The 24,949-nt window shown below is 38.1% G+C and overlaps 1 protein-coding gene across 1 annotated transcript in view; it reads right to left on the bottom strand.

Moving 5' to 3' along the window:
- adam19a (ADAM metallopeptidase domain 19a) overlaps positions 1 to 14,222 on the bottom strand; it is a 191,074-nt gene extending 176,852 nt beyond the window's left edge. The window contains exon 1 of the mRNA XM_063900790.1: positions 14,016 to 14,222. Coding sequence (XP_063756860.1) covers positions 14,016 to 14,145 — 130 coding nt within the window. The 5' untranslated portion in view covers positions 14,146 to 14,222. The remainder of the gene's footprint in view (positions 1 to 14,015) is intronic.
- Positions 14,223 to 24,949: the final 10,727 nt, after the last annotated feature.

Below are 24,949 nucleotides of genomic sequence, written 5' to 3'. Positions count from 1 at the left end.
AGTGCAGCAAAGTAACAACAGCAAAGGACCCTACCTCAAAGAAGCACACAAGGCCTTGTGACAGATACAGGCCGACCTGTCAGTGATGAACTAGTGCTTTCCACATAAGTATTGGAGTGCCATAGAAGTCCAATCCCGCTATAACAGCTTCCTCTTATATTTCCTATATCCTAAAGCCCCGCAGCCCTAATCTGTTCCCTCTCAGTTCAAGTATTCTTGAACTTGTCCCAGTTTTAATGAGGTGCTCAGTGACAGTCCCTTCTCTCTCTTCCTTCCTAGTTTTTCCGCAGGACTGAATTGGGGGGATGGATCAGTGCTGCGGGGAAAGGGTGTTGCCGATCTGCACTAATGATAGGATCTTTAACTTTCTATCACATGTGGTAGAATGAGAGCTACCTTCAGAATGTGTGTGAGACAGAATAATAACTAGATCCAATGATACGCTGCAAATTATTCCTGCAATTCCTGGAAAGCTGTAACATTTACATATAAATAAGTGTGGGTTTTGCTCATCTTTTTGCTCATCACCAATTGATTCGTCACAGCAGTCATTCAGGCGTGCTGTACTCTAGGCTAGTCATTTCAAGGCGTTGGGAAATTGTGCTTCTCTTGGTTGCATGTTTTTACTTTGATTTCATGTCAAGGAACTAAGTAACAAAAGCATGTTTTTAAGGTTTTTGGGGTTTCAAATATTTTATACGCGGGAAATGCTTCAAACCTTTTGATAATAACCAACAGAATGTCTCATTATGTCACGCCTTTTTGTAAGCCAAGACCAAGGAATCTAAAATTCCTTGTTTAGCTCTATTAATTCATTTCGATGCTCTATTTTGTATAACTGAGTATCAATTTGTCCACTGATTCTACATAGAAGTTTTCAGACACGCAAGTGCTTGTCAGTTATCAAAAAATATCTTCTGCTTTTTTCTTTAGGAGACAGATGTTGTCAGAACATTAAAAAAAACTCCTATGGAGCACAGGAAGTGGTATTTTGGGTATTGTGCAATGTAAAATCATAAGAAGTAGTCAGTAGTCAGCATGAATTTAACTTATTAACTACAAAAGCACTTAAGCACTAAAGCTTGATCATGCATTCTGGGTACCCCCCTTCTTGTAGAGCGATTACCCACAAAACAGCCATGTCTAATTTGAACTGTTTTGGTAATTAACATCAATTAGCTAAGGCTGACATTATCCGCTTCTGGTGATGCTTATCAGAGATTAACGGTTTGATAAGAGATTAGTAGTAGTAGAAGGCTTAGCGATTTCAGCTATTGTGCCAGTTGAGTAAAACATACAAAATGGAACTTCCTATCCAAACTAAAGTCTATTGCTGATTTTGATTTGATTCTATTAAAATAACTATCATTTGTAAAGCAAAGGTCCAAAAAAACTGTTCAAATGTCAGGTCTTTCATTTCAAAATATCACCTCGGGGATAGGAGGAATGACAGACTAAACAGCTAATTGAGGTGAAAAAAGATGATAAAATGATATTACATTTTAAAATAACTAGTTACAGCTCTTATTAAATACTGCCATACACTAACAAAGAAGATTAATGGCATTGGTTTCGTAAAATGTAGTTTTTGCGTGTGTAGAAAAATCAAATAGCATGAATAATCCACACATCTTACTGTTTCATTGTGGGATATTCTCTACCAAAGTACAGCAGCAAACTGTATGTGTACACAAAAGGAAGAGTGTTGATGCAAACAGCATTCCTCTGAGCTGAGCTGGTCTACATTACAGTATGTTATGATTGAATCATCACAAGTGTGCCTCATCCTGGCACTCCTCCTGGAACGAGATATAATCAAACCATTCATGTCTTCATGAGAAAGGGATCACTTCCACAACATTTAGCTTCAGGGAATGTCCTGTGATTACAGGAGTGAGTTTTTATACATGGCTGACTGGTGTAATTCAAACAACTTGTTAGAAATAAGCAGTGGACTTTAAGGGGAGCTGTTAAGATCTTAGATCATTCAAATTCCTGGGAATGACAATCTTGTCCAACTTAAAGTGGGGGGACAACACCACTACTTTTCTCGAGAAAGCACACAAGTGATTTTTAATTTTCAGACAAATCCTATATATCCGGGGATGGTCTGGTGCTATTAATAAAGTGAAGAGCATCCTTACACTTAACAACTGTGTGCTTGGGCAATATTCTAGCTGAGGAGAGAAAACAGCTGGACAAAGTCATGATCAATCTGAAATGATTGGATGTTATTGGATAATCTTCCACCTGTGGGGAAAATCTACATGGGTAGACTACAAACAAAGGTCCTTAAAGTTTTAAAACAAATGGCGGCTGGAAAAACTACAACATACATTTATCTTTTTAATTGTTGAAAAAAGGATTCATTCACGCAAATGTTATCGTAAATTAAATATGGACTGGTGCTACATCCAAATGGCTGTAAGCGCAATAATGTTAAAGGACACATCTGTGAATATCATTTTGAACTCAGCATTTTACACAAAAAACCTTGTTTGACACAGATGCTGATTTTAAAATATGTTTTAATGATAAGGTGAATAATGTTTCCAGAAGGATCATTATCTATTTTATTTTAAAATCAAGTTGCAAAGGAAACATCAGCCAAAACTTAATTAAACGTTTTTCAAATCCTGTAGCCATAGTCGCTAAACCAAACAGCTGATGGCCAGCCTACAGAGGCGGTAAACTGGGCTTAAAGTGAGTGAGGTGTAGTACAGCTGAGAAGAGCCATACCATGAAATGAAAACCCTGCTTTAGTTTCAAGTTAGTTCTTAAAAACAAAAGAAAATGGGTTTTAATATGTGGTATTCATTACACAGAAATGTAGAGAAATGCAGACTAGAAAGAGACTTAAAGCCATGCCTTTATGTGGTGTAAAAGTTTTAATAGCATGTGACACTTGCTCTCCGAGAAGAGGCGGCGCAGTTATCTCTTTTCTCAGTTTGTCATAAAAGGGGTTGCAAACTTCACGTCGTAGTCGAACTCCATTACCCTCCATCCCGGCATGGAGTCTGATAGCATCAGACTGGAACAAAAAAGAACTCAGAAACACAGCACTCTCTGGCAACCCCTGACCTACACACACAGACCCACAGACCCACCAAGCATAAACATAACACTTGGAAAATGAATAATGACTAAAAGGAGCCCACACAGCGGACCAGGAAGGACCTTGCACAGTATCTATGTGGGTGTTACAAATAACAATCATAAAATCTTGTTAGATTTCAAACAAAATATTATTCAAGGGTGCAACCTGGCTGTCACGCCGGCTTGGTGTTTGCAGATGAAAAATAAGGTGAAGTGAAAAGGTGAGCAGGGTATTGTCGGGGAACATGTCTCTAATGAAAGTCTGCCTGTTTAGAGGTGGATCCACAACAGTTCTGCCGACTGTGCATGCAGTTTCCCCCCCTCCTTGAAATACCAGCCCACGCTTTCAAAAGCTCTCAGATCATTCCATACAGACTCCTCTGGGCTCACAGAACAGGCCTTGCATTGCAAAAGCATGTGGAGTGCAGGCCCGGGGCTGGTAAATGGGCCATGTTGCAGGCACATATCGTGGAGAAAAAACTGCTGAGCTTGGAGTTCATTTGAATCCCGGCAGAGCAAAAGTGCATTAGGAGTTTGGAGTGCTTTTTTTACTTTTTGATGACATGTCTGCGATTGAGAGAGTGTGAGAAAACTGACGAAGAGAGCAACCAGGAAGGGGAAAGAGCATGATAATAACAGGAAGCATGCAGAGAAGCAACAATCCTGCCAGTAAGAACTCAAGATGTGCAAACCTACACATTAAGCCATTGAGTCAGTATAGCTGACTTCAGGAAATGGACTATAGGACAATCATCAGCTCACAATTACACTTTGATCACTATTGACATCTACAGCCAATATTTTGTATGGTTAAAAGTCATGTCTGTTCAGAAGCTCACAAAAGGTCTTATAGATCTAGCCCCTTAATGTTGCTCTCAAAGTCCACCATATGATGTGCTGTTAACTTTGCAACGGTCCAAACATTTTCCAATTGAAGATTGTTTCCCAAGTCACAGATTGTGTTACAGTAAATAATTGTGATGATGGTTTTTGCCTTAATCGAGCAGTCCTTATTCAAGTAAGGATGTCAGGACCATTATACAGAACTATTAAAGAGGAGATATGCTGATGGCTTCTACTGGGACATGTCTCCCTGTTTTAATGTTCAAAAAGCTCTTTATTTTTCTCATATTGCCTGTGCTGCAGCACCTCTTTTCACCCTCTGTTTTAAACCAGAGCCCAGTCTGCTCTGATTGATTAGCTAGCCGGCTCTGTTGTGATTGGTCAACTGCTTGAAGATGTGCTTGAAATGTCCCGCCCTTTAGCAAATTATTGGAACGCTCGCCAATAGAAGCGCAAGTGTTAAATAGGGATGTCACTATGTTAGGGAAGTAATAAAGGGGTCCACTCAAGGCATTTCAGGCAGGGGAGGAGTGTGTGTGCACAGAAACCTACAGTATATTACACACTACAGGAAAAAGCCCAAAAAGCATCATACTGCAGGACCTCAATAATGAGCCACCTGATCCAAATGTGATATGTCGGTAGTAAAGTATGTCCCTGTATTTTTATGTAAAGCCTTCAAATTGCATCTGAGACTGCATGAAAGCACCTCTCAGCTGGAAAATGTCTACAATGCACACAAACTCCACCCACACAATTGTCTAACTAGGCCAAAAAAAACAGTAGAAGTGTTTTAAAACTCTTGTCAGTCAGTCTGCTAAGGTGAAGTGAGGTGATGCTGCCAACTGAGAGGTACAGTATTTAGATTGAGGCAAGAAACGGAGCTGTAAAACATTTCAAGAGGCAACAGCTGGTTATACGCAGGCTAAGCAATCAGTGTGTGTTTGACCAAAAGACAACATGGACAAAGAAGCTGTGTCTTGACTGACAAAACTGCAAAGTAGGAACTTGTTTTGGCACAGTTTCTCTGAGTCTCACACTGTTCTTCTTGATAATATCTGAGTTCCACATTTTTCTTTCGAGAAAGGGAAACAAAACTGAAGTGTGATTATAAAAGGGTCTTTCTCTCAGATGTGTTCAGACATATGAAATATGTTTCAGGTAGTTTTAAAAAATGTCCCTTCATATTTCTTTACTATAGATATCTATTCCAAAAAAGGCCAAAACATTTCCATTAGGAGCAACACGCTGCAGTTTTGGGTCAAATATAAAAAGACAAATGAGCCATCTTCATCGAATTATCCAGACATGCAGCATTAAGAAAACACTCACCAACTAGACAAAACATGCGCAGTGTTTACTAAAAGCACTGCATAAGCAAAACGCGGCAAGAAGCTCAAAACTCAACGGAAAACAGTGGACACCAAAAGCTTGGACCGGGATAGGTGAGTTGTTGTACAGGGATTATTAAACTGTCAGAGTTGGTGAAAAGTTAACTAAAATATAAGTATTATTGACTTATTTTAGCATTGTGGTCACATAATTCCTTACAGCAGAAATACCGGATTTCGGTTTTAGATAACTTTCCATCAAAAGAGACAGTTGTCCAACTGTATAATAACTGAACGTCACCAAGCGCTCCGGTCCCAGCTGTGTGCGTCACTTTTTTGTGTCCCCTGGTTTCCGAGAAAACGCTGTGCTTTTTTGTTCAAGTTGGCGAATGGTTTCTAAATGCTGCGCGTGATGTGCCAAGTTGGTGGACATGTCTCTTTGCTTGCATGTGTCTTGAAACTGCAGCGAGTTTTTCCCAAAGGGAATGTTTTGGGCTGTTGAAGCGCGTTTGCACCTGTCAGCCACAATGGACATCTTTATTTATTTAATTTTATTAAGTCAAGTAATACATCACACACACAAATGCTTGTCATGTGGTTATTTAAATATATATTTAATGTGTTCCCTGTAGTGATTTATTGTCCTCGGATGATCAGCGGCTGTGTTCGAGCTAAAATGTTGATGGCAGATGTGATGGTTGATTACTGTGGTTTTGCTGACTGCTGCAATTTCAGCTCCCAGTTTTAATGACACCCAATCACCACAATCAAGATGTATTGTTTTTTTTTGGAGGTATTTCAAGCAGGCAGTTGGAACAGAGTAACAGCCAATTATCACTACTCTATTTAGATGTGTTTTTTGACCTGTTATGGTGAGCAGCCAATTAACTGGAGCAATGGTGGGGACACCATGCTGCAGAAGGAAATGCTGGCTCAACAAAAACTGAAACAATACTAAAACACAAAGGGAGGAGGAGAACAGACAAGAGCGAAAGTGGCACAGTCCTTTTCTGTTTGACCTGCTGCCAGTTTCAAGCGGGGAGACAACTGTGAAACATATGGTAGTGTGTATTAAAGAAAGAAAGAAAGAAAATAAAGCGCTTGCTAACCAGTATCTGTGCTGATGTACAACTGTACTATATGTATGTATGTACTACTAATAAAGACTAATTAACTGAAAACGTGTAACTTTCCAAAACTTTTTTATTGCACCTTAAATTTAGTTGTATAGCAAATGTGATGTTTCAATGTGAATTAGCTTGCTAAATCTGGCCCGCAAACTAATTTGATGTGGCCCGCGAGAGTTTTCAAAGAATATAATACGTTTATTATACGGCTACACGCCGCTTTACAGAAGCTCGTTGCCCTTAAACTACATGTCCCACAATTCATCTCGTTTTGTGACATGCGCACTGTAGCGACTTCAGTCAGTGTCCAGTGAGGCAGTGAGTGACAGAGCATAGTTACAGCGGCACAGCGACACCAAACACCGAGCAAAATCTGCGTCAGCAACCGTGACAAGAAACACCGGACCCAGAACCGACAGACGGTTGCTTCCTCACAGAATGTGCCGCTCTGTCAGTCCGCTGTCGCTACGGCTCATTCAGAGACACACATAAAGAAAAACTTGCATTACGGTTATTTCCACTTTTGTGATATGAGGTCTTGAGTTGCAGCTTATGAATTGGTTTTCTCTATATTCAGACGATGAATACTTGTAAATACGTGTGTAAAGTTTGTGAAGGCAGGAGGAAAACTCCCGCGATCACCGTCTCCTCTGTGTTCGTCCTCCCCGCCCCTCCTCATCCCTGAAAACAATGAATGACAGGTGATACACACCAGGGTCTGGAACAGGGGGGTTTCAAAGTCCTGGCTTTCAGACTATTCAAATATTGCAAAATTCAAATCATAAATACTTAAATAGTGCTTGATCTAAAAAATAATAATAATAATGTCATAAATTCATGGGATTTATTTAACAGACAGAGAAATGTAAGTGTGCACCCACATACAATATTTCTCTGTCTACGTGCACCATATGTGCACAACTCTGTGTTAATGCTACCAAACTCATCTTTTAAATAAATTGTATTATTGTAATTGCATATTTTCCCTTGCGATTATTTGCCTTAGACTAAAACTTTCAGATGTAGTTATTACCAAAACCAATAATTATCCAATGCAGAGGCAATAATTATTTTATATACAATACATTTATATTATCTTAAAGTTAAAGCCGGCCCTTTGAGTGCAACCATAATGCTAATGTGGCCCGCGATGAAATTGAGTTTGACATCCCTGATCTAGAACATTGGAGGATAAAGACGATGAGATTGACTCCTTTTTGGAGGCCCTAGAATTACCAGTTATGACTGAGGATCAAAACAAGGCTCTAAATGCAGAAATAGCTATCAAAGAATTAAATGACGCAATTAGTAGATTAAAAGCTAACAAGTCACCAGGAAGGGATGGCTTTACTAATGAATGGTACAAAGCGTTTAGGACTGAACTTATGCCAATATTATAAACCTAAATAACGCTAAATAACGCAGAGACCCCCCCTACCTGGAAAGAAGCTACTATATCCCTTATCCCAAAAGAGGGAAAAGACAAGACTGAATGTGGATCATATAGGCCCATTTCGGTCCTCAATGTTGATTACTGTATATATACATCCATAATGGCCAAGAGGATGGAAAAAATTCTCCCTAGTCTAATCCAAAATGATCAAACTGGCTTTATACACATGCGTCAAACGCAAGACAATATAAGGCACACCTTACATGTTATGGTTCATATGAAACAACACAAGGAAGAGGCAATAATACTAAGTTTGGACGCAGAAAAGGCAATATCTTTACAAAGTTCTGGAAAAATGTGGCTTCAAGGAAGTAGCAATAAACAGTGTTAAGGCTATCTACAACAACCCCACGGCGAGAATCAAAATTAATGGTCACTTATCCAAACCCCTCACATTGGAAAGAGGTGTGAGGCAGGGCTGCGCCTGGTCTCCACTTCTTTTTGCTCTATTTTTAGAACCACTAGCCCAATATATTAGACCGACTGACAAAATTAAGGGTATTGAAATTAATGGTGTAGAACATAAAATTACGAGCTACGCCGACGATGTTCTCTTGTACCTAAAAAACCCTGAAATATCTTTGCCTGAAGTAATGACTTTCTTAAAAAAGCTTGGCCCACTATCTGGCTATAAACTGAATACAAATAAAACGGAATCTCTTACATACAATGTGAATCCACCTGAAAAACTCAGGAGTGAATATCCTATAAGATGGAAAACAGAATCTTTCAAATATTTGGGTGTAATCCTACCTAAAGACCTGTCAAGGACATCAGGAAAAAATGACGACCCCTTGTATCGCAAAATTAAAGAAGATCTTACGAGGTGGAATCTCATACCCTTCTTAAGTTTAAGCTCTAGAATCGAAACGATCAAAATTAATATTCTTCCGAGATGTTTATACTTTTTCCAAACTCTTCCAATTACAATTAACCAAAATCAATTCATAGAGTGGGACAAAACTATATCGAGATTTATATGGCAGGGAAAGAGACCTCGAATACGATATAAAACAAAGCAGCTACCAAAGGAAAAGGGAGGCTGGGGCTTACCATCTCTGAAAAATTACTATATTTCGGCACAAATCAGCGCACTATTGTGTTGGTGTAACCCATCTTACAAGGCACAATGGAAAGATATAGAGTGTGCAATGATACCTGAAGGTCATATACAAGCTGTTCTATTGGATACAAATTTATAAAAACACATAAATAGACTGAAAAATCCTTGGGTGAACTCGACTCTCAAGATATGGAGAGCAGTTATAAAAGAATATAAATTGGAAGACGATATTAAGATTTTGAGTTGGTGTGCTTATGACTCGAGTTTCACACCAAATCGGTTAGATAATCGTTTTAAATGTTGGATGAAAAAAGGGCATAACATCTGCATGTGGCATAATTAAAAATGATGAAATGGTCAGTTTTCAAAGAGACTTTTGCACTGGAAAAAAGTGATTTTTACAGCTTTCTTCAACTGAGAAACTATTATAACCAAAAACACAATACCAGAGCAGCCACTCAACCCCTTGTCCAACTTTTCATCAATGCATATAAAGCAGAAATTTAAAAGGGGTTCATCTCACAACTGTACAAGAGTCTTAACAATATGAGAGTTCACTCGACGAAATACATAAAGGACAGATGGTTTCAAGGTTTCAAGGTTTCAAGGTTTTTTTATTTGTCATATGCACAGCAGATACAGCGTATATGTTGGCAATGAAAATCTTATGTCGCGTGCTCCTCCAACAACTCAACATACATGGTGCAAAAGATAAATAAAATAGTGAAAAAGAGAGAAGAATATTTACAATATCAACAATACAGATTTGAGGAGGTGAAATATATACATATGTGGAATACATTGAGAGTATTTAAATACTTTACACTGTTGAATGAGGAGGTATGGACAGATGCATATATTATGTATAACAGATGTATATGGCAGATATGTATAATATATAGATATGTGTACTATAAACAGATATGTATGGCAGATGTGTATAATATATATATATATGTATGTGTGTACTATAAACAGATGTGTATAATATATATATATATATATGTATGTGTGTACTAGATGGGAAAAGAAAGCAGGCTTGACAATAACAGACAAAGAGTGGCAAGCTATCTGCACGTTTCAATGGAAAAGTACGAAATCTCATGCATGGAAAGAGTTCAGCTGGAAGAATATGGTCCATTTTTGTATTACTCCCCATATGAAGGCACATTATGATAACGGTAATACTCAATGTTGGAGAAATTGTGGATGTCAGAGTGCTAACCACTATCATGTTTTTTGGGAATGTCAAAACATACAGAGTTATTGGAAAGAAATATATAAAGCAATACAGACCATCCTTAACACAAACATACAGTTCGAGTTTAAAACTATATATCTGGGTTCTATTCATCCGGGAGTAAAAGGTATAGATAAATACTTATTGGGTATACTGCTGGCAGCGGGGAACAAGGCGCTGACCAAAAGGTGGACGACGCAGGTTGTGCCTACTATAAATAATTGGATAGATGTAACAATGGCGATTTACACGATGGAAAAGATCACTTTTTCTTTGAACCTAAGGATGGGCATATTCCTACAACATTGGGAAAAGTGGATACAAAATGTTAAACCTCTTAGACCTGATTTTGTAAAGATAATGACTTGAAGGAACACCTTTAGACTTTACATTCTCTTTTGATTTTATGAATGTCTGAATTCTTTATAGCAATGTATTTTCTCTAGCATATTGAGCCAAACTGCTACGAGCATTTAAGTTTCTTTTTTACTTTTACTTGTCCCTTTCTGGATGTATATAGTTGTGTTTGCTGTCATGCATAACTCTTGAAAGGGGAGAGAAACAAACCATGGACCAATTTGAACTGCAATGACTTTGACACTCTATATTGCTGGCACAAGACACTTTTAATCTAACTGCTGTTTTTGAGAAAGGTGCCGTTTTCCCCCTGTTGCAGGTTTATTTTGTCATGATTTGTATACCCGTTTGTGCCACCTATGGATGTCATGACAATGTCTCTTTTGAAACAAAAAAAAAGTAAACATTTTTTCTTCAGCAATTATTTACAATCTTGTACATTGTTGGTTCTACATCGCTCTTACATCACAGTTAAGTTGCTTTTACTCTGAAACATATGAACAGGAAGTGCTGACTATCACTGACAACGAGCAGATTGATCTTTAATACAAGATAATTGTTATTAAAACACATCATGGATTGTTTTAGAACAATTAGAAATGTTGTTCATGGCTGGAAATGAGTCTAGTTGTTTAAGATGAAAGTGAAGACCAGAATGTGTTGAGTTAGATTTTGATATTCAGCACATTAAGCCAGACCTCACCCAGCAATAAAGCCGAAAACCTACTGGACAAAAGTTGCATGAAGTTTGAATCTACACAACTTGTAGGCATGGAGAAGTGTACATTGACAGACTATTAAAAGACAATTATAAAACAGAGGCTTGCTACTAAAATGTGATTAAATATACTTTATAACATGTTAAAAATACACTCAGAATTGAAACATTTCTTTTTCCTTTCAGTTCCATAACAATGACTTTCCTCCAACACTCACTGCTCTGCTTGCATCAGAAATGCATCTCAACATTGATTTCGCATTCCAGTACCGCCTTACAAAAACAATTATGGTCAGAGATCACACACACAACGAAATCTGGAAAGAGACCCCATATTACATTACCGCAACCTCTATTACAAATGTCAAACCGGCAAATAAACACTATGTGATCGAGAGCGACCAGAGACCACCGATTCAACCTCATTTACCATCTTCCTCACTCATTCAAGTCCACTCAATTTAAGTCCTCTCTTTTTTCATATTGATGTTTTGTTGCTTATCTTGTTCCTGTTGATTTTTTTCTGTGGAAATGTGATCCTGTATTTTACCTTCTTTAAAACATGAACCTGAGTTCACACAGTAACCTCTTACCCTCAAAGTCAGGCCAGTTTTACCGTAACACAATTAAGATTACTTTTTAAATGTTCCTGTATGACGCTAAAGGAAAAATTCTAAAAAGTATAATAATATACCTCTTATTCAAATAAAGACTTTGTCTGTATATGAAATAATTGAAGTCCACTGCTATTGGACAGTTCACTGATTAGACATTTAAGTCTGTTCATCAATCAAAACCCCAATATTAGATTAGATTAGAAGCATTTACTTTCATTATACATGGACAATGAAAAAGAGAAAAAGCTATTCCTTTTTAAGGTGCCATCAAAACATTCGGAACCGACAACATAAAACAACAAAGAGACGCAACATTCATACATACATAAAACACAAGAGAGCCGTGCGCCACTGCAACCATGCCGCTGTTAATCTGTCTAGTTTGATATGAGGTATAACAGAATAAAGCACAACAAAGATTGACATCGAAGAGGCTGCAAAAAGATTCTTAAAGAGGACTTGTTAAATATAATAAATGTATTATATAGGCTTTAGAACTTTGGTTGTGGTCAGGCAAGAAAGCCTACATTTTGAATTTGCCCTTTGGTCATCACTATGCTGCCTACAGCCTCAAAGTGGACCAGAGTAACACAGTGAACATGACAAATCAATTTGATGCCAAGTATATTATGAAAGATAATGAATGAGATAAACAAGGACAAATGTACTGACGATCTATGATAAAGCTATAATAAACATTATAAAATAAACTGTGAAATAAGTAAATGAAAGAACTATAAAATGTAAACAAATCATATATTTAAAAACTACAGGGCTGCAGTGACAGATTACATCTTGACAGTTCATGCTGTTGGACCACACACACACACACACACACACACACACACACACACACACACACACACACACACACACACACACACACACACACACAGCTTGTTGTTAACTCCATTAACTTGGAACGTATTTCTTGAATGGGGGACAGTGTTAGAGTCCTGCTTTTCCTTGTGGTTAAGCTCACATGACACGACAGGGTGTGCATCATAGCAGCCACTCACTCTCACACACACACACACACACACACACACACACACACACACACACACACACACACACACACACACACACACACACACTAGTCTTTATATGGCTGGTTTTAGACTTCATTTTTATGTCGTTTGAAATACAAAGTGTTGCCAGGACTGCCAGCCAAGTCAGACGCACCCCCAACAGTGAGCAATAAAATGCAACCAGGAATTTATATTGTCATGGTTTCACACACAAAGTCAGAAAAAACTGACTTTGTGACAATGTGCTGGAATTGTGACGACTCAGATATACCGGTCTGGAGTCTTACAGCGTTTCTTTAAACTGCTGCCTTTTAAGGACAACGCACAGAGAGGACAGGGCTGTCCTGATGTATTATTAGTAGTACTATTGACATTTAAACCTGAGACAATTCAACGTTAAGATCAATTACATTCTGAAATGTTTCGACAATACAAAACTGCACTATGATAAATCATAAATAAGAAACCATGTGGTTAACGGAAAGCCCCTCGCTTCGATGCGTGCATTAAGAGACGCTCCACCGAATCCCGTCTGAAACTCTGACATTTTATCATTCTTTGGAATACAGTGAGTGAGCAACATATTGTAAAACATATTGCACCGTTGTTTCAGTTAGCCTCACGTCTCCTGTTGGTTTCGGCATAAAAGCCATGACACAATAATGTCAGCTTTTAGTATTTGATCTCATTCCCCCCTTTGAACCCACCACCTAGCAGTTTGCGGTGGAGGCACTTGTGGGAGTTAACCAGAGACCCGGTGATAGAGGAGGAGATGTTATCACAGTGGTATTCAGTAGGTATGTGGTGGTGTTAAAAATGTCTATGTATAGTTGATACATACAACTTGGTAAATATCCAGTAGGTGATATGTTCTTGTGTCTTTGCTCCATAAGGAAGGTGGCATTAAATTGCCAGCTTTTTATATGGAGTTTGGCGGACGCAGCGCGCTACCTCATATAACGGATAATTACTCTAAGTAAAGTTTCAGTGCTATCACGGCAAACAAATACAGCTGCAAATAAAGATAAATGTAGCTCTATAAGACCTTTTGAAACATGTTACACGTTTTTAACAGCCCGAATGCTTCAACACGCAACTAGTAGATGCTAAGAAGTTTACAGCATTTCGGCTCACTTTACCTTGTTCTCCGGTGTTTCCGCTGGCTCGGTCCAGAGTGCCGCTAAGCAGCAGAAAATAAAGAAAAACGAGCAAACGTCCCCATCTTGCCGGTGGTATTTGGGCATTTTTCTGCCTGTGTTTGCTGTACATCCCTGTGACCCTCAGTACCGCCGGCCGTCCTCCCTATCCTCGCCGTTTTCAACTCTGCCTCCCTCTCTGACTCCTCGAGCTTCAGACACGAGAGCATCATATATATAGCACTTCCTGAATGACCTATCAAAATAAAACATTCAAAATACAGATATGTACAAAAGTGTTTTTTGTTCTATTAAGGGGCTCATGTCTTTTTGTTGTTGTTGTTGTTGTTCTTCTTCTTCTTCTTCTTCTTCTTCTTCTTCTTCTTGTTCTTGTTCTTGTTCTTGTTCTTCTTCTATTATAATAATAATTATTATTATTATTATTATTATACTATACTATACTATACTATACTATACTATACTATTATTATTATTATTATTATTATTATTATTATTATTATTATTATTTGACACACTTACATATTGAGATCAGTTTTAATCGGCTCAAATAACTTAATTGAATTAATAATATCATTAATTAATCATTTAAGCATAGGAAGTTAATGCTGAGAAGGGAAGAAAGGCTTTTCAAAGTCAACCGTTCAAAAATGCAATCATCTAATATATTTTTCAAATAAAAAGGGAAGTAAATAATTTTCATTCAAAAGTACTGTAGTTCAATCAATAGTGTGATCGACGCATGTGCTTCTGAAAAAACGTAATGCTTGAGTTTACTTCAGTGTGAACATTCTCCTGGTCATGGCATACTAATGTTTTTATTTAGGCGGTATGCATTACATACAGATTGATTTGGAGGTATGTAAATATGTTATTTTGAAAAGAGCCAAGCTGCATCCCAATTCCATGCTGCAATATCTTTGCAGATATTAAATATGTAGTTTGTTTACACTGAAAAAGTCCAACCATTAATTTCCACTCAAACACACAACTGAACAGTAGTTACCATAATAATGTGATACAAATCCAAAGCATAACCATTTAAAGTGAACGTTGAACCGTTACAGTCTTACATTCCTGCTGCCTAGTACTGCAGACTTCTCTTTTTTCTCAGAAATATCTGAGGTGTAAAGTACTGACAGCCATTTTTAAAGGTCAAGCTCCACTTTATTTTTTCACTGTACAAAATCCATGTCACGTTTTCACACAAACGTCCTATTTTTTACCTCAGATATAAAAACCGAAAAGAAGGAAAGTCTGGAGAGCACATACAACAGTCAAATAAGAACAAATATGAAGTAAATAATTCTTGTGTACACACATTTAATGCTGAACATGTAACTTGGCTACAAAGCCATGGTAGTCCTGCGGCATAGCAGACCAATTGTTCAAATTGTTCTAAAAGCACCAAAATTGGCACACATGTAGATTAATATATTCTAAACATTTTTGGATATGGAGGCATTCAAGATTAGCCATGTGGAAGATATGGCGGCCATTGTTCAAAATGGCCGCCATTTACCATTAGCGTCATTACATAGACTTCATTATGTGTCGTTAGTATGGTGCTAGATGGGCCAAAATTCCTTTTTTTTACATCAGAATTAACATCAATAAGTGTTTAACAGATATTTAGATGAATCTTCTCAAAAATGTCCCCCAAACTTGCCGCCATTTTGTGGAAAAAGTGGACATTTGATGAAGATTTCAATACTTTATTTCAAAATTCAATTTTTTTTTTCAAATTGCTGGCAAAATTGCAATGGAATGGTAGTCAAAATAATACACAGAGTACGGGGAGTTTACAGTATGGTCTAATTGTAGTTACATAGTCGACCAGAAGCCGTCTCTAGGCACAGTACTTACAGTTATACATTTATGGATAGATCTAATATAAATGAACAAATCTAAGTGGCTTCAAGAAGAGGACACAATAAACAGTTGCCAATACAATAACTTTCAGTATTGTGTAATCCTGCAGTACATACATGTAATACAATAACGTAGATTTTGCCACACTATGTTAATTATGATTCTGAACTTTTCAAATCTGGTCACCAGGATTATGAATGTCTACAGATCATAATGTTGGCTAACAAGTTTTCTGTCCTAATCTACTGGCATATGGAGACTTAACACCTGTTTATTTGCCTATTTATCAGCCAGCCAATCAGCCTGATCACCAGCAGCTGTGGCAGGCAGCAGCTGCAGCTCCTCAACCGGGAACAGTGGGCACTTTATTAGAACAAAGTGTCATATTACCAGGCATTATTGTCATCTTACCAATTGTATGTAGGAATCCTTTCACTTTGTATGGACTTAATAACGTTATCTGACTTGAGTACGCAACAATGTCGTCGTCGTCGTCGTCGTCGTCGTCCCCACCCCCCAAACACACACACACATTACAGGCTTTTATTTTGAAGTCAATATCACCTCTCATCCGGTAATAACCTCATTCTGTTCAATTTGAGGCAATTGAGAAAACAAAGCAGATCACTGATTAATGTGGATTTCATTTTGCATTGGGAACTCCTTCATTCAAATTTGGACATGGCAAGACTTCATGTTTTATTTAAAAGTGATTATAGTTAATGCATGAATGGATAATCGATTTATAATCTAATGTATAAACATGAAATTGATGGGAAAATAAATATAATTTGGCTAAAAGCAGCATGCACTTTATATAAAAGGCCTCTTATTCTAAACTATAACAGAATTTTGTATATTTAGTCTTTTAAATGCTGTTTAATTAAATGGGCACTTACATAGGAGTAGTACAATAAATGATTGGCTCAATTATGCATATTCAATATTTTGGGAAATACTATCTATTTTATTTATAAGACTGGGATGAGAAGATGGATATTACAGTCAGGTTTGTGTCAAAGATCTACAGTCCTCCTATGTAACAGCTGCTTCAGCAGTGTTGATGTATTACATTTATCTACATTTACTCAAGTACTGTACTTAAGTATAATTTTAACTTTCACTTTTTTTATCAGTTTGAGGACCTTTTTTCTTGATATTGCTTCTGTGCTTATACTCAAGAATGTAGGACCTTTACTTGTAATAGAGTAAATAACATTCTAAATTGGGCCTTAAGCATAACAAGTACTTTTACTTTTGGTACTTAAAGCATCATTTGATCCTGATACTTTTGTACATTTACTTTGGTAAGATTTTGAATGCAGCACTTTAACTTGTAACAGAGTACTTTTACAATTTAGTATTGCTACTTTTATTTCAGTAAGCAATCTAAGTCGAACCCCTGGTTGCCTTCTTGACCATTGCCTTCCATAAAGTCATAAACCATTGCTGGCCCTCAGCATTATTGCACTTTTCAGCAGCACTGGAGAGATGGATCAACCTACGCATGGAAATATTTCATCGTTATTTTCAAAACCCTGCAGCAATCAAACCCAACATATATTACATTGCCACAGCTCTGAACTTGTAGTTTGAAACAGAAATGTGGGGATCTGGATTTTAAATCCAATTTTACAAGTCTGGAGTGAAAAACTTGAAACGTTGACTGTAATTAAATGTATTATGTCAACACATGACACATGACTGTATTACGTTAGTTGAAAGGAATAATATTAAGTTGAACCTAATATTTTGTATTCAAACTGATATCATTGCTTTAAACTAACTGTTTGAATCAACGTTTCAGTTTTTTCAGTGTGTGTGCTGTCTGGTTGAAAGGGGCTATAGATTGCACCATGTGAGTGGTGTGATGTCAGAAACACAGCTCTGCCTCCCACTGTTCTAATGTGTATGAATTATTGCGTATCAATTTGCATAAAGTTATGAAAATGAGAAAGAATGAATAATGCATCGCAGGTCACCACTTTGCGGTTCCATTTTCAATGCGCTTTCCATTTACCCACAGCCAAAGATCCCATTGAATATTTAGATTACTGTCACGGGGGCGAGTGCGAGGCGACAAGGAATTGGAATCTCAGAATATTGAGCAGGAACGTTTTTTTGATCTATTAACCAAATGGAGATACATAAGCATAGGACAGGTAGAGTCAGCAATGCAGCTTATACAGGCAAACTTAACCACACGTCTAAGACAAAAAGCCATCGGTCTGTTCATCAGGCAGAAAGTCAGACGGGAACACGTCGCAGGGGGCTCTTCTTATTCCTCAGTTCAATTCCTTTCTTTGCCTGCTCTTCTAGCATCTGAGTACTTCTCACCTCAGATGCATCTGTTGAGAGAGTTGAGGCAAAAATGCATTTCACAAAATGATGTGAATTCTCAGGAAGACCTAGAGGGAATTTGAATGTCCCCTAGGACAAAATTGGCTCAATTTGATGGTCATAGGTCAAAGTCACAGCAAAGGGTCCTTCCCATTGTTTGCAATGTCTTAGTAATGCCTTGAAGGAATTTCTTTTAATTTGCTACTAAAGTTCACCTGGACTCATGAATGAAGAGATTATAATTCTGTGGTCAAAGAGTTCAAATTGTTTCCAAAAATTCAAGAAAGACATTTTGAGTCAGTCATGGATGTAAACTGCAACTCGACTGATACTGTAGGTGGAAACATCCAATCGCAAGGCGATATTTTTTAAAACGTTTTTTTACATTGTGTGAAAACTTTAGAATGTTTCTCTGACCGACCTATGCATTCTACAAGCCAGGCGCTCAATTGCTTTGTGCTGGAAAAATGGCCACTGGTCAAACAATTTAACTTTGAGGCTAGCTCTCGAGAAACTCACCATATAAGGAAGAAAGCTTCTGAATTTTACGCCATTTGAGAATTGTTTTTGGAATTTATAAAAAACAGGGACATTGCAAAAGCTATGGAAGGTTAAAGTGAAAAGTTTAATTTTAAAAGAATGTTGAATTAGGTTAATCTATTTTGAGAATATGTAACCTGCACTCTGCTCTGCTTGTGGATGTGCTTTTATTGTATTTTTGTTGAATATGTTAATTTGCAAATGTAATTATATTCTTGGTTGCACTTTACACTAGTAACTGCACACCTGTTGATTTATTTTATTTTATTTATTTATTTTTATGTTGGGAAGTTCGGTTGTGTTTGTGTAATGTTATAATGTGAAAAATCAATAAATTCTTTCTTCTTTTTTTTTAAACTGAATGTTTGTCTGACTATCGATCTGCAAATAAAAACTGACGTAACATATTGTGTATTATACAAACACCAATACAGGGTTATGCTTCCTGTCTTTCCAAGTAGTGAACAAACTATCAAGGACCTAACAGTAAATGAGGTACAATTTTGGTTTCCATCACATCGACTGATAGCGACACTTATAAAGACACTTATAGCATGCGCTCCATGGCAGTGGCATCAGCTGCATTACGACGATTCAGCAGGAAAGACATTTGCACTGCAGGAAAGCAAAGATGTGTCACGCCACCCTGCTCCAGCATGAGGTATTTAAGACTGCTTCTTTTAAGTATACATGTTAAAAAGGGAGCTTTTTGGTTGGTAAGTGTGAAAAACCACAGGTAACGCACTTATCGAAGCATACATTTATCAGGGTCTTTCAAACATGTGAAATGTTTGTTATAAATGATAGAAATATAAGTGTGGATTATGTAAATTTATGTCACAGTAGTTTCAATAGGATGTTATGTTTAAACTTTCTGACTGGCCACATGCATACCCCTGATCTTTTTTTCTCATCATGCGCTTCATATATATTGTGTGTCTCACTCGCAGGCGTTCTGTCTCTGTGCCTTTTGCCTGTAAACACGCAATCATTCTCTGCCCTCAGCTTGATAAAGGTGAGTGCTTCATCATCAGTCCCTGCAAAAAAATGACAAAGTGAAACTGAGCTTCAATGCCTCAAGCCACAACTGCAACAGTTATACACCCTACTTTTAAAACGGCATTTTCAGACTATTTAATGGGCCGTTTACTACTTTCTGAAATTAAATGCAGCTAATTAATGCTGAATAGAAGAGATTATACCTGTTGAAAATGTTAGGTTATCAGTAGTTGTCACCATAATGCCAAGAATATAGTTGATTGATATACTTGAAGTGTACAAGCCATTTAAAGGTAAACATTAATTAAAAATGTCATGACTGCCTTACACTGCTTAAATATTCATATAAATATCTGATACAACGTTTCTAAAAAAGACGTGTCAGGGTTTTGGGAGCGGCGCGGTTAGGACCCAAATGCATAAGACCGTTTTTATTTTCAGACTCCTTTATTGTCAGGGCTGTGCCAGGCAAAACAAGCGAAACAAGGCAAGACATGAACTCCTCCGAACGAGAGCGTCCAACATTATCATCAACGAGACTCTGACCCTGACTGAAAGAAAAAACTGAATTTAAATGCACACAAGACTAATCACAAGAACAAGACACAGGTGGGGAGGGAAGAGGAACACAGGGGCAGCAGGTGAACTCAATCAGGTAATCAAACAGGAGGGAATACAGACAGGAAGTGACAGCAGACACAACACGGGATAAAACGGGAAAACAAAGAGAGATCTTGACATGACAAAAATAAAACAGGGAAAACAGATACGGTTCATAACAAGACGTGCCTTTTTTATATATATAAATTCCCGGGCAATGATCTGCAAAGAAGACCCCTGTGCATCGTTGCTAATAGCTGGGGTTCAGCAACTGATACTTTCTAACAATCTAGATCGGCCATCAATGAAAGGGATCCCAGGGCGGATCCTGGGGCTGTCAGACCCAGGAAATGTCTGTGGTTTGGTGGTGAAATACTAAATGCATATTTGAAGTTAAAATATTTTTGTCTAATTAAGTGTTCAAAGGGATATAGTGTTTTCGTCCGAGCTGCCATCAAACCCTTAACAATCCCTAACTGTCGAAGCAGGTTGGCATGTTTACTGATGTGTTGAATCCACTTTATGTCATTTTCTCTGTTAGGATGTCTTCATTGTTCATTGTTTCATTGTTCATTGTTCATTGTTCAGGATCAGGACCAGGACCAGGACCAGGACCAGGATCTGAATATTCCGCAGAGGTGTACTCCTTTGCAATTACAATGTTCACATAAATATCAGTGTTTCTATTCAATTGCTGCTGAAATTTGTTCAGCATGTTCGTCTAATAACTTAAGATCCGGACGGCCCATTACAGGCAACCAACTGAAACAGATTGTTTTTTTAATTTGAATTACACATTGTTCCATGTTTGTGAATTGTTGGAAACATTCAGGATAGTTTTAGAACACAACTTAACTAAATATATTTCATAGGTATTATATCTTTTTGTTATATATATATAAATATATATATATATCTTTTCAAAATTGTTTGGCTTACATTTTACATTTCTTTGATCTCAGGAATGGGTGTTGAATGTAAAACTCTCTTTCTATCGTAAAGGGAAGTTATGTACCCAGAGCACATGCCTGGAAGTAATCAGGGCCTCATTTATCAGCGATGTGCTTGTTAGTCAGCACATAGTCTTTACTGCTTCGGGTGACGTGAAAATAGTAATTAAGTGCCTTTGCTTGCTTGATTTATTCCACAGAAAATGAAAATTACAAAACTACCCTCCTGTGGTCTCAACTTCTGAGCCTTCAACAAAAATGCAAAATCTAAGCGTTTCACATTTTCTCATATTCCTTTGTCCATCCACTGAGAAAGCCATACATGAACACAGTAGGCTACAACAACAGCACTGATGGCCTAACATGCTTTTTGTGGTTTTCCCTCTCCTGGTGTGTTTTACGTGTGTGTGTGTGTGTGTGTGTGTGTGTGTGTGTGTGTGTGTGTGTGTGTGTGTGTGTGTGTGTGTGTGTGTGTGTGTGTGTGTGTGTGTGTGTGTGTGTGTGTGTGTGTGTGTGTGTGTGTGTATGTTTTGCAAAGGCTAAAATCGCAGGAGTTTCTCTCCAAGCTTGGCTAGCGCTCCGACCCATTGTACATGATAGGCTAAGAAGCGGGATATCTCTAAGCGGTTGACCAATGACAACAGAGCCGGCCAGCTAACCAATCAGAGCAGACTGGGTTCTGGTTTCAGGCAGAGGGTGAAAAGAGTTGCTGCAGCACAGGCATGAGAAAAATAAAGAGCTTCTTTTTTTTGGAATAATTTTTGGGGTGACATTGTGGAAAGGCGGAGATAGAGGGAAAGACACACGGAAAATGGTCCCAGGCTGGATTTGAGCCTCCACCGCATTGGGAACAGGCCCCAGAACATGGGCAGCCAGCTCTACCATCTGAGCTAAATGGCTACACAAATAAAGAGCTTTTTGAACATTAAAGCATGGAGACATGGAAAAGGCACATGATGCTAAAATGAAACTAAAAGATTGCATATTATGTCCTCTTTAATGTCCTGTCAAGTAATAGTTTTCATACAGGTTTGTGAAGACATTTAAAAAACCCTCAGGCCACGGAGGCAGTTGAAACGGGACTTTGGGATCCCTAAGTTCGTCCAGTCCATTCATTTATCAAGGACACATTAACATGCTTGTTGTGTTGTCTGTGTGCAGGATAGGAAATCACTGTGTTCATTTGTAGTAGAAGTCAGTTAAAATAATGTTGTTAGTTGAAAGTACAAAGCTGTACTTTAAAATCTAACACCATTTCATTCGTCATTTGTCTTTTTTTAAATGGTTCCTTTTGAGTTGATTAAACATTTTAATTTGTTGAGTAAGATATAATTTCCTTTCTCTAATTTCCGATTTCAATAAACAATGTATTATATTCAAACAGCTCTTTACTGGAACAGCAGAAGTGATTAAACTTTCGTTTCTGTTCATTTAAGTTGCAAGTAATATTCGGACATTGTCTTGCATATTTAGAACATCTTAAGGCACCCTGTGCTTGTCATCTTCCTCCAATATAATTGGCTCTATACGCAGTTATGGAAAACACAACCTACCAAACAAGATAAGCTCTGTCAACAACGTTATATCTTGTACAAACACAAAATCATTTTTCGAACAAGATAACTTATTGACACAACAATAACAAACAAAACAGTCAGTTGATAGAAGATAATTGTGTTTTGGACTTCAGAGACTCCATACTAATTCCTTCTTGGTATCTTTGGGACATTATCTGGTGTCATTTTAAAATAAAATGTTCTGCTTTTTATGAGCTAGGATGTCACAGTGTGTTTCAGTGACCTTAGCCTGAGTCATTCAATAGTAACACACAGAGCTTTACGCCTGTAGCTCTCAATTTAATCATTTTGTGCAACTCCAATTTTATCTTCCTTCCTCTCAGTGATGCTTTGTCTCCCTTTTGCCTTCTCCATCTCTTGTGCAAAATCAATCTGAACAGCTTCAGCTTACTGGCTGTTTTGCCCTCTGCTCTGCCAGATCTGGCACAGCACAAAATGACATCCACAGCTTGGTGTAGTTCAGAATAAGCTATCTGTTCCTTCCAGGGGACTCAGATCATGTGCTGGCGAGCTGCTTACTCTTTAATGAGTGGACATGTCGCAGTCAGAGCATGCTTGCGGGCCGGGATGAAGCCCAGAGTCATTGTCTCTCCATTCCCCTGCTCCAGCACAGGCTGGTGTCATGCTCACTCTCTTTGACTTTGGAATTATGGCACGGATTTAGACTTAGCTGGCAGGAGGGGGTGCTGGATAAGACGGATTTATTTCACCTCATCTGGAAAATGTCTCCTCTGCCATACGACCACTTCAGTGACTCTTTATCCTGCCAGTGGGGGAGTGAACATTACGCTCCTCCACTGAGCCATGGCACAAATGGCTGTTCTTTGTTGTTGTTGCTCAGCTCTGTTTGGGGGGATATTGTCACCACCACTTGTTACACCGAAATGTCAAAAAGCTTAGCCCCAGGACACGTTCAAATCCATCATCCCATGCGTTCTGCTCAGGGAAAAACAGCACTTTGCCAACGAAACGCATCAGGAAGGGGAGAAAATTGTCCTTTAAGGGTCATAAGCTTTTCAGAATGTGTAAATATATAGTATATATGCACATTCATGCAAAAGCATTTTTTCAAGATAATGTACAAACTTGATTAGATTAGAATCAGAATAAAATGTATACATCCTCCTCAAAGTAAAAGTCTCTGAAGAGCATCACGCCGTACATACAGAGCTAAAGCATAGACATAGAGTTAAAACACTTTTATAGAGCTTATTTCCTATCTTTATTCAAGAGTGCGTTTTCAATTTGCGAGCTTGACTCATTGATTTCATGTTCAAATGTGGAAAGCTTTGCCTCAAAACCATGCGCTCACACTCAAGCAGCACCTTCTTGTGCCTGGATTTGCTCTGCCTTTGCTCAAACTATTATGTACACGTTTCTGTGGTAGCGTTTCCTGCATTACATTTAATGACACTTGACCTTGTTCGCTTTTAACTTTTGTCCTGTCGTAACTTCGTACCCCATTAACTTCAGAGAATGAGAGGAATAGTTTACCTGAACCTATTAAAGGTGGCCTTTTCGTTTGACCTCTACACTCTTAATTCCACAGATTGTGAGGCCTTTCTGACACAATATGTTCTTAACATTAATGGGGCGAAGCCTGCGAGCTAGTTCAGGCAGTCACCTCAACATTGTGACACACCTCGTCCCTCTTTCAACCAACCGAACACATTCTCCTAAACCTACCGCTCTATTTAAACTGCTAGATCTGCCATGCTAATGCTGCTGCTGCTGCTGCTTCCATGCTGCTGCTGCTCGCCTGTCCCACCACCACAGAAGCTTCCACCCCTATTCACCTGTAGGCTCGGGGGGAATCTAATCATCTCTAAATATTTTATGTAAATCTGTGGAGTGATGAGGCCGAGCCTGGATGCCAAACTCAAACTATATGCTGCCTCTAATAAACATATCAAGAAACATGTGAGTTGTCTGACTGAAATTACCATAATGATCTCCTTTACTACTACATTATATATTTCATGCAACATATCCACACTCTGGATGGTGTCTCTACTGTAGCACATGATTCAGGTGGTGTAAC

This window comes from Eleginops maclovinus, chromosome 14 (genome assembly GCF_036324505.1).
Source record: "Eleginops maclovinus isolate JMC-PN-2008 ecotype Puerto Natales chromosome 14, JC_Emac_rtc_rv5, whole genome shotgun sequence".
Lineage (NCBI taxonomy): Eukaryota > Metazoa > Chordata > Actinopteri > Perciformes > Eleginopidae > Eleginops > Eleginops maclovinus.
The sequence above is the reverse complement of the archived record's forward strand: the minus strand, read 5'-3'. Positions and strand labels throughout refer to the sequence as shown.